The sequence below is a fragment of the Lolium rigidum genome, chromosome 3, assembly GCF_022539505.1.
Source record: "Lolium rigidum isolate FL_2022 chromosome 3, APGP_CSIRO_Lrig_0.1, whole genome shotgun sequence".
NCBI classification, from domain to species: Eukaryota; Viridiplantae; Streptophyta; class Magnoliopsida; order Poales; family Poaceae; genus Lolium; species Lolium rigidum.
Window position 1 is genome coordinate 22,123,121 of NC_061510.1, and position 9,867 is coordinate 22,132,987.

Consider the following 9,867-nt stretch of genomic DNA (forward strand, 5'->3'; position numbering starts at 1 on the left):
TGGTAGAGACCTTTCTTTTAGCTCGGATTCCAAACCCTCACCCTCCTTCCCCACCATCTCTCTCTTACCAGCCGGCCTTATCATGACCTTTTCCCCTACTACCCTCTCTCTCATAGTCTCATACCTTAAACCCCAAACTCTCTTTCTCTCTCTCATCGTGCTATATATGATATGCATTCGTGTCCATGCTTGTTTAGCTAGTACTTGGGTGTGGTGATCTTCACTTTCTTTTGCGGTTACCCCCACCTTAGGAAGCCTCGAAAAGACCCCTCACCATCTCCTTTGTGTCCTTGCTAACCAACTCCTCATTAAATCCCCCTCTCCTCTCTTCTCCTTCCCCTCGCAGCTGCCCACCACACCAAGCTCTTCCAGTTGCAAGCTAGCTAGCTTAATTAGCGCTCTTGTTAGCTCGCTATACCCATACGTACCCGACGCCACAGTCACGCGCACACGCAAGCTACCACACGCACACACACCAACCGAGCCGGCTAACAAAAAGCTCCAGCCTCGCAGCTAGCTAAGAAAGAGGAGACATCGAGACCAATCGACGCCGAGACATGCAAGGCGTTGGTGATCACGGGGGAGGCATGGACATGGTGAGCTTCGGCGGTGGCGACTGCTCATCGTCGTCCGCGGCGGCGGCGGTGGCCGTGGCCGCGGCGTCGGCGGCGGACGCGGAGGAGCGGCAGCTGCTCAAGGGGGAGATGGCGGTGCACCCGCTGTGCGAGCAGCTGGTGGCGGCGCACGTCGGGTGCCTCCGCGTGGCGACCCCCATCGACCACCTCCCGATCATCGACGCGCAGCTGGCGCAGTCCAGCGGCCTCCTCCACTCCTACGCCGCTCACCACCGCCCCTTCCTCTCCCCACACGACAAGCAGGAGCTCGACTCCTTCCTCGTACGTTCTTCTTCTTACCACCACCCAGTTAATCAAATCCAACAGGATCTTCATTTCTAACAACATGATCGATCGATGGGTCGATGATGGTGTGTGCATGCACGTCCTTGACACGTATTTGTGTTTGCAGGCGCAGTACCTGATGCTGCTGTGCTCCTTCAGGGAGCAGCTGCAGCAGCACGTCCGGGTGCACGCCGTGGAGGCCGTCATGGCGTGCCGGGAGATCGAGCAGTCCTTGCAGGACCTAACTGGTACACATGTCTATCTTTAATTATTTTACTTTTACACCTTCTTCTACTTTGATGTCAAGAAAATTTTGTTAAAGCCTCATGTTTTGGTGCAACTTTATGCTATATTTTAGTATTCTTGCTGCTTAGTGTACTTGTTTGAATGGTACAAGTGTGAAAAAGGTTTGTTGGCATGTCTTCTTCCGTGGCCTCACCTGCAAAATCTCACGGTGTGTACGTAACTACGTATACCTTTCCTTCTAAGACTTCCCCTTCTTCGTCTGTGTCGGTTGAGCGTGTACCAAACAGCAACTTTACTTGCCTTATTCCTTTTGAGGGATATTATGCTCAAAATAATGGTGGGACATTAGGGAGAACACATTCGGGACGTAGATATTATAACCAAAGGCTGGATTGCTCCAAAGGACGATTGAGGCCCGCATGGAAGAAGCCCAGCAGCTTACAAGATGATGGCAGAACCCTAACAACTTGGTATTCCTATGTCGAGTGAGGCTTGGTTGTTTCAAAGACAACCAAGTTGCATACATTAATATGAGACAGTCAATATTAGTAGGACAAAAGGTATTGACACTCATGATCATTGACTTCGGAATAAGAGTATCCCACTCAACAGAGTAGGCACAACCTATACGAAAGCCGAAGCTCTTTTGTTTTCCTTTCCTCTCGGTGTCAGAGTCATGGGTTGGAGTTTCAGTGTTTTAACATGCTCGGTGAATTTAATGGTTCAGATGAGGTAAGCAATAAAAAGGAAACCAAGAGCTAGTATCAAAAGGGATTTAATAAATATAGGGAGTGACTAATTCTCCCTAGAGTGAGAAGTAACTTAATTCTCAGTCAAGTGGCATCATGAAATCTCAGTTGCAAGTCATGTCCCAACTCATGACTAGTATAAATCACGAAGTAAATTCAACGGTCCAGGATATTTGTCTAAGTTGTAACTCATGTATACAACTGATATACTCTCATCTACAACCACATGGCCAATTAGGAAAATCTCAGTTGCAACCCATATTTCAACTCGTGTCTAGCATAAATCACAACGCACCCTGGCGGTTTAGGAGTTGACTCAGAATTAAATTAATTATACTCTGCTGGAAATTAGCAAACCCGATAAAAATAATACTCAACTAAAAAAACCTATCAAAACAATATAGTAGAAAATATCAATTTCTCCATTGAATATTTAGTACAAGAAATATCTCCACACATAGTTTAAAAGATTCTAAGGTCCTCCAGTTTTTTCAAAGAAATATTTATTGTGGGTTCATGGGAATATACTCCATGTTAGCTTTTGTAGAAGATGCATGTCTTTTCTTTTTGACAACCTTACGTCTTCACTTAATAAGACAGATATGGATACCCAAAATTAAAGCTATGGGTACTTTTAAAAACTTGGGTTGTTTGATATCCTACCAATCTTAGCAAATAAACCTCCATGCCTTGTATGCGTAGGGACAATAGTGAAACAATCGTGTTGTTCAAAAGGGTGTTAATACGGAACTGGTAATATCACATGATCCTCGAGAAAAAAGGTGACCCATGACATGACCATACCTTTGTGATAGTCCCCCTTTATTATGGGGAATGTGTCGTCGTTTATATTCATTGCACTAGCTCTTTTGACAAGTGTGATATCTCATATTTAAAGCTAACTGACTAGGAAAAAGATATGTGCTGAAATAGTTGTACTAATGGCTGTACGTACAAAATTTCGCTACCTTTCTTTCTATCCAAGTCACCGCAGGTATTACTTACTAATTAAACATATGACATGCTAAAGCTCTGCATGCCCGGTTTAAAAAACTTACTAGCTACTGTATTCAGTATGTTTTTTTTGGTGATCAGTTTCTACATTAGTTGATCTGTTCTTGTTTGTTTTTTGGAAAATGATCTCTCGCGCTTCACGTAAAACATGAAGTTGCATGGGAAGCATGTGCATCCACATGCACACGCATGCATTAATTGGTTTCTACTACAGTTAAACCCTACTACTTTGTAGCTTCGTAGCGCTCTTTTTTGCTCCTCTTCCTAGCACTGTTGAAGTTGAAGTGTTGAACTGCTGCACACAGCGACCATCTGCAAAATTCCAAACGCATCCACTGTCAAATCAGCATGCAAACCTTTAATTTGGCACTTAGCTTTCAGGTTTCATGTAGTCCGCCATGCGCATAGCTGGTACGGTTGTCTAGCTTGATTCGGTTCATGTGTCGCGATAACGCTTAATTTGATGCATGCATATTGATCGCCTTATTTAATACCCTCCCTTAATTAGCTATAGCGTTCGTATAGGTCTTGTTGATTGATCTGAATTGCACTGTTAATTAACCTTGTCATATGTATGTATGGATCAGGTGCGACGCTGGAGGAAGGGACGGGAGCGACGATGTCGGAGGATGAAGACGAGGGGCCGCCGATCATGGAGGTGGCGGCGATGGAGATGAGCTCGAATGGGCACGACATGATGGGCTTTGGCCCCCTAGTACCCACGGACACAGAGCGCTCCCTCATGGAGAGAGTCAGGCAGGAACTCAAGATTGAACTCAAACAGGTACAAACATGTGTGCGTGTAAGAATAAATGGACATGCTAAAGTCTTCCATTCTAAAGTGCTCCTATATATGGATATACAAAAACATTAGGGAGATTTGTCAAATGAAAGAAACATCATTAGATTTTTCATGAAAGATCTTCAATAATCTTATTAGAAATTCGTACAAATATTAAAAGCATATTCGTATGTGTATAACAGTCAAAGTTACATGTTAGAAGAGTGTCTATATCTGAAACGCCGTCTTAATTTGCATGCATGGCAAGCTGAACCCACCATGTCAAAATTAAATTTGGTCCAGGGATTCAAGTCAAGGATTGGTGATGTGAGGGAAGAGATACTGAGGAAAAGAAGGGCCGGGAAGTTGCCTGGGGACACCACCAGCATTCTGAAGCAATGGTGGCAGGAACACGCCAAGTGGCCCTACCCCACGGTGAGTGCATTGTTCCTATCATGCATGCATGCAAAGAATGCAACCAGCCATCTGCTGGTGCTGCTAGCTAGTTGTTGCCATCCTTAGCTGTTCTCCAACTTCTTCCTGATTAAGCTTGCACCAAAAGTTGTTCCATCAGACAGCTTGCATGGTATGCATGCCTCACTGTTCACACAATTCCTTGTCTGATAGTATGTCTGTGGTTTTAAATTATCATGTTTCAATTGCAAGATGTTCACATTTTTTTAGTTTTTAAAGCTGTATATTTGTCCATGAAGAATTCAATAACAGTTGAGTGGCATGGATTTGCTGGTACAGGAAGATGATAAAGCCAAGCTTGTTGAAGAGACTGGCCTGCAACTGAAACAAATCAACAACTGGTTCATCAATCAGAGGAAGCGCAATTGGCACAACAATTCTCAGACATCAACCCTTAAATCAAAGCGTAAAAGGTAACCAACATCATCTAATGATTAATTCCACGGCTTCGATTGCTTTCACAATGAACTTGACTTATATATGATGCATCAATCAAAGTATAACTTCTGCCATACTTTTAGGCCACTTCTGGTATGATGTTCTAACATTTTCTGCCCTTAATATATGCAGGTAGGTGAGAGCTGCAAAAGTGCAAAGTATATACATGCATATATACCTGACGTCTAATCACACAAAAGATCTCGGTGATACACAAATAAGAAGATCGATTCAATTGTATATCTAGTTATTAGTCAGCAGAGGTGACACCTTAACGACATACATACTAGTCTGACCATTGGCATGTGCATTGTAATTTTTGAGCTGATATACTCAAAAGAAAATTCTTGTGCTTCGTAGTCTTCTTGTTGTTGGTGAACTACATATAATTCGGAAGATTCATTTCATGTGCATACGTATTGATCATTCCACAACCTTCCAAATCTGAAACGAATGAAGGTCACCTCTGTATAGAACGACGTACATGTCAGGGAGTAATGTGCACTCTGGCATTTTATCATGCTTCTCTATTTACATATTGTCTACAGATTAATTTGTTCCAAAATAATTGGTGCCAAACATTGAACAATGTATTTATCATGATGCACGAAACAGAATCTCGAGCTGTGTGGGCCTTTTATCAATTAGGTGTACCAAACTGGAATAGGACTACTGAAAATCAGTTGGACATTAGGCCTAACTAACACCAAAGACAATTTCCCAGAATTTTCCAGCCTATAGCTAAGCATTCTCTTAGGTCTCAGCCACATACAAATACATATGTGCTTCTGCAGGTTACTGCGTGCCTGGTTAGTTTTGCATCGTCCGCACCTAGACTTCATTATACTACAAATATGGTGCAGATAATATATTCAAACTGTAAAATATATAAATATTACTAATGTTCAGGTAGCACAAATTATTATTCCGAGAAAACTGGTGCAAAAGCCAAAACTAAATCTCAGGGTAATAGAGGTAAGGCCAGCATGACAGCACACATTCAAGCGCAAATTGCTGACCACCAGCTCAAAACAAGCAACATTCCCCAAAGTTATCGTGAAACTTAAATGAAACCTTCCAAGAACTATGTAACACCTCTGCTCATTTATTCAAAGAACAATGTACTTGAAGTAGAAGGAACAACACAAAACAAAGATGATTTTACTCCAGGAAATCCAAACATAATTCAGATGCAGTTCCAAATGGACTTCATAGTTGACCACCCAGAAGAAATCTAAACGCAGTTCACCACTCAGGGGAGATCCAAATGTAGCTCCCAATTCAGAACCCATACCAGATCGACGAGTACCTCAATATCACCTATAGCACTACAATGATCCTACTTTTTACATGTTCACGATATTTCTGTTGCCACAATAAGTGGTCTCACTCCGATTGCTGCACATGTTTCACTTTCCATAGTAGCCCGGTTGAGGGGGGTAGCCAGGTGGGGGATAAGAGGAACCAGGTGGAGGGTATGCACCACCCTGGGCCTGGGGGTAACCTGCTGGCGGATAACCTGCCGGTGGGTAACCTTGAGCTGGCGGCGGTGGGTAACCCTGAGCTGGAGGGGGAGGTGGATAGCCGCCGTAAGGCTGGCCGTATGCTGGTTGCTGTGCATAGCCAGCAGGAGGAGGGATAGGCTGATCGATGCGTGACATTTGCTGCACCGGAGGCACGCTCATGGGCTGTGGGCCGAACTTCCCATCCCTCTTGTCCATTTCAACTTTGTGCTGTGTCTGCATTTGCATTTCAATTCATAAAATGGATAGGTAAGTATGAAGCAGAGTGATAGTATATATTACCAACCGATATATATATTTACCTGCATACAGGCGCAAACCCTGCAAAAATGGTAGCAAAAGATCATCAACACTTGAAGGTTATTATGGAGAAGAAAAAAGATCAGAGGTGTGAAGACTTACGAGCAGTAGACCATATCAGACAGACAGGAAAGGATCTGGGAAGCCTCTGAAAGTTCCTCGCTGCCAACAATAGCAGCAACTATTGAGAAGATGCAAGCAACTTGTTGAAGGCAGAACATGAAACCCTGTAGTAAAAGGTAGTAGTCAGTAGATGATTGTAAAATAAGAACCATAAAAACTCGAAACATAGGAGGGCAGTGACGGTACAATGATGCAGTTATCACACTTAGTTGTCTGTATGTTGAATTCATCTTGAAGCAAGAAGCGGGTTGAAGCAACTGAATTCCCAAAGCACAGAAACACCTGAAACAATCATATTAATTCAATGAAACCCATCTATAACAAAAATCAAAACAGTAGCAGCGGTAGTAGATGTTTAACCATGAAGAATTGTGATTCGCAGCATTAAGACCAACCGTGCATTGTTCTATTAAACAACAGCAGTCTCCTTTGATCAAATATATCAAAGCTAGCTTACTACCACACCTCAAACAGGATTGATAGTCATTACTTTCATGCCAAAAAAAAAGAGATGGAAGAGATTGCCAGACTGACTTTTTATGAAACTACCAGACATGCAACGAAATAACAAAGTAAACTAAACCTAGGAAAAAAAACTCAACAAAATAGTAGTGATCAAATAACCACAGAAGGAGGTATCAATTGCCCTATCTGCATGACAACTATTAGATACGTCCATCTGGAATCCAAACGCATCAAAATAAGCAGCCTATGGAGAGGTGCACAGAGAGAGAACTGAATCGTATATAAGCATCAAAATTATCAGAGAAGAGAGGTACACTGAGAGGAAACTGCAGGGTGAAGCTTAAAAGGCACACAAACTAGGTCTTTTACCTCAGTAGCTAGACAGAATTCTGGGCATTTGCTTTCACCACACCTTCCACTGCAAGGCATATAGCCAGCACAGCACACATACCTAAAGCACTTACACAAAGGGGGTCAAGGGGTTGAACAAGGAGTCAAGCTTCCAACCCAAACAAGTTGAAAATAACATAATTGGCGCTACCTTGACATGTCATTATAGAGAGCTCTTTTACGAAGCATGTACGACACGCATGGTCCACTGAACAGAAAAAGGGAAATGCAGCAAATTAGCAAGTAGGGAAAAATCTTAACATTGGGAAATGCTGAATCAGTAAACGAAACCCCACCACATTATATTGTTCCATATACTATAGCATCACTGTGGAAATTTAGAAACCTAATACAGCATTTCATTTAAGAATCAACATGCGTTTGGAAATGCTGAGTGCCAGACAAGATGAACTTCATTAGATACTTTTGAATGAGCTTTAAAACAAAACTTGGACAGCAAATGAACATAATTAGCCAAGAGCAGGAATCGAAACAAAATACCATATATCAATACCCTATGGTACAATTCATGTGTTGTTCAGGCACTCAATGCAGTGAAACAGTTTCCTTGTCTATATTGATGATCTCTACAGCTGCTTATTTTAAAGGAGTTGAGAGGCTGCAAACTCTACAGCAATTTATTGTGAGGACTAGTTCCAACTCTTGGACCTTATTTGAACACAAACTAGCAGATCCAGTTGAATTGGCCTTTAAAAAAAATCCTAGCCATTGCAGCTGCGGAGGAAAGTTATCCAAGTTGTGTCATTAATTGATCGCCCTGCTTCAGCTTTAGTTCATATCCAGGAATTGCATACCATACTGTGTTATTGCAACTCTCGTCTATCAAGAAGTGTTCTAACCACATGTATTATTGTCAACAATGAAATGTGGCTTGATTTCAGAAACCCAAACAGTCACAGAATAACCTCGCCTACCTAGTTTTGAGAAGCATACGGTTATCTAGGTGAGACTATTTCCTTGTCTACATTGATGACAATTCGTGTGGTGTTCAGGCACTCAATCCAGTGGGACAGTTTCCTTGTCCATATTGATGACCTCTACAACACCTTATGCAAAAGCAGGTAAGAAGATGCTGAAAAATCTGCCACAACAATTTATTTTGTGGACTAGCTAGTCACAACTCTGGACCTTGTCTGAACAATATCTAGCAGACCCAGTTGAAATGACCTGCAATAATCACCTACCCGCTGCAGCTGCGGAGAAAAGTTACTCAAGTTGAGCAGATACTGACCAGCCTGCTTCAGGTTTAGTTCGTACCCAAGAATTGCCTACCCTTACTGCGTTGCTGCAGCTGTTGCAGCCGCATACGCATCAAGCAACGCGGGATGAAACATTGCGGGTGCTACTGCTTTTAGCTGAGAGGGCACTACAGTGAGTGAGTCGGTCTGAAAGGGTAAGATGAACACTGACTTGGACATGCATAGTATAATAGGCGCACAGGTTCATCTAGGCAACGGGTTGTCCTCAGCGCCAGAAATCTGGCTAGATTTCAGAGACCCGGACAGCCAGAGGATGAATAACCAGGCCTGCCTAGTTACGAGAAGCGTTCGGTCGTTCGATCGTAGATGCTAGGCGCGCGTGCACATGATCGCGCCAACAACACAAACAACGCGGGCAATGCAGAATCAACAGGGAGGTGTCGTGCTGGAAACCCCGTTAAACCCCAACCCTAATCGCGGATAGCAGGGATAAATCGACGCAGATCTACCGGAAACGGGGAGCGGAAACCCCAGGAAATGGAGCAGGGGAACTGGGGAACAGGGTTTCTTCGGGTCGAGGATCGCTTACCACCAGAGCGAGAGGCAGCAGTCTGCAGGGAGAACAACGCAGGAGAAACCGATCAGAAAACAGATTCGACGGGAGACGGCGGGCGGGAGTGGGGTTTTGACTCACAGGGGAAGTCGGCCTGGATGGCGTTGGTGAGGTCGGTGTGCCAGAGGTTGCGGTAGCTCTGGCGCAGCTGCATCTTGTCCATGTTCGCCTGCGACGCCGCCATCGCCGCCCGCCTTGCGCGCCCGTGCGCCGGGGTTCCGGTGGTGGGGAGATCTGGCTGGGGAGGGCTCCGCTGGAGACGACGACGGCGGGTGGGGAATGACGCGAGCCGCACTAACCTTCCGGGCGAAGGAACGCGGAATAAAAACGACGGGCGGGCGTGGGGCCCGCTCCGCTGGGGGTTTCCGCGTGACTGGCCCGCCCAGGGGCTCGGTCCGCCCGGTCAATGGGCCCAGTCGTCCGAGACCACCATTTTAAAACTGTTTTTTTTCTCGGAGTTGTCGAGGACTTTTTTTATTTTTCGCGAAAATGCGTCGCGGCCGGAGGAATGGGCCTCGCCAAGCGGGCTGGGAAGGGCAGGCCGTACTTTCCTTTCCCCAGTGGGCTGCGACGCTACTTTGCTTCGGGCCCGGTGTTTCCGGTGGGGGAGTTTCCCTGCGGTACAAGTTTCA

At 44.5% G+C, this 9,867-nt stretch overlaps 2 protein-coding genes across 2 annotated transcripts; one reads left to right on the forward strand and one right to left on the reverse strand.

Annotated features, from left to right (window-relative positions):
• The first annotated feature begins 208 nt into the window (after nt 1–208).
• Nucleotides 209–4,580, forward strand: LOC124695055 (homeobox protein knotted-1-like 3). Its single transcript, XM_047227949.1, has 5 exons — nt 209–896; nt 1,027–1,147; nt 3,496–3,692; nt 3,993–4,124; nt 4,443–4,580. The coding sequence occupies exons 1-5, from the start codon at nt 558–560 to the stop codon at nt 4,578–4,580; spliced, it is 927 nt and encodes a 308-aa protein (XP_047083905.1). The 5' UTR covers nt 209–557.
• Nucleotides 4,581–5,681: 1,101 nt separating this feature from the next.
• LOC124701268 lies at nt 5,682–9,451 on the reverse strand. Its single transcript, XM_047233315.1, has 8 exons — nt 9,317–9,451; nt 9,212–9,233; nt 7,554–7,610; nt 7,382–7,463; nt 6,734–6,829; nt 6,527–6,651; nt 6,427–6,445; nt 5,682–6,340 (listed from the first exon to the last, which is right to left on the reverse strand). The coding sequence occupies exons 1-8, from the start codon at nt 9,417–9,419 to the stop codon at nt 6,011–6,013; spliced, it is 834 nt and encodes a 277-aa protein (XP_047089271.1). The 5' UTR covers nt 9,420–9,451; the 3' UTR covers nt 5,682–6,010.
• Nucleotides 9,452–9,867: the final 416 nt, after the last annotated feature.

What these genes read in the sequence shown, in the direction of transcription:
- LOC124701268 (XM_047233315.1), bottom strand. Translation starts at nt 9,419, where the DNA reads ATGGCGGCGTCGCAGGCGAACATGGACAAGATGCAGCTGCGCCAGAGC. An exon ending in CATCCAGGCCGACTTCCCCT is followed by an intron (nt 9,234 to 9,316) that starts GTGAGTCAAAAC and finishes TTCTCCCTGCAG; the next exon opens with ACTGCTGCCTCTCGCTCTGG. An exon ending in AGTGTGATAACTGCATCATT is followed by an intron (nt 6,652 to 6,733) that starts GTACCGTCACTG and finishes CTTTTACTACAG; the next exon opens with GGTTTCATGTTCTGCCTTCA.
- LOC124695055 (XM_047227949.1), top strand. Translation starts at nt 558, where the DNA reads ATGCAAGGCGTTGGTGATCACGGGGGAGGCATGGACATGGTGAGCTTC. An exon ending in TCAAGATTGAACTCAAACAG is followed by an intron (nt 3,693 to 3,992) that starts GTACAAACATGT and finishes AATTTGGTCCAG; the next exon opens with GGATTCAAGTCAAGGATTGG. An exon ending in CCAAGTGGCCCTACCCCACG is followed by an intron (nt 4,125 to 4,442) that starts GTGAGTGCATTG and finishes TTGCTGGTACAG; the next exon opens with GAAGATGATAAAGCCAAGCT.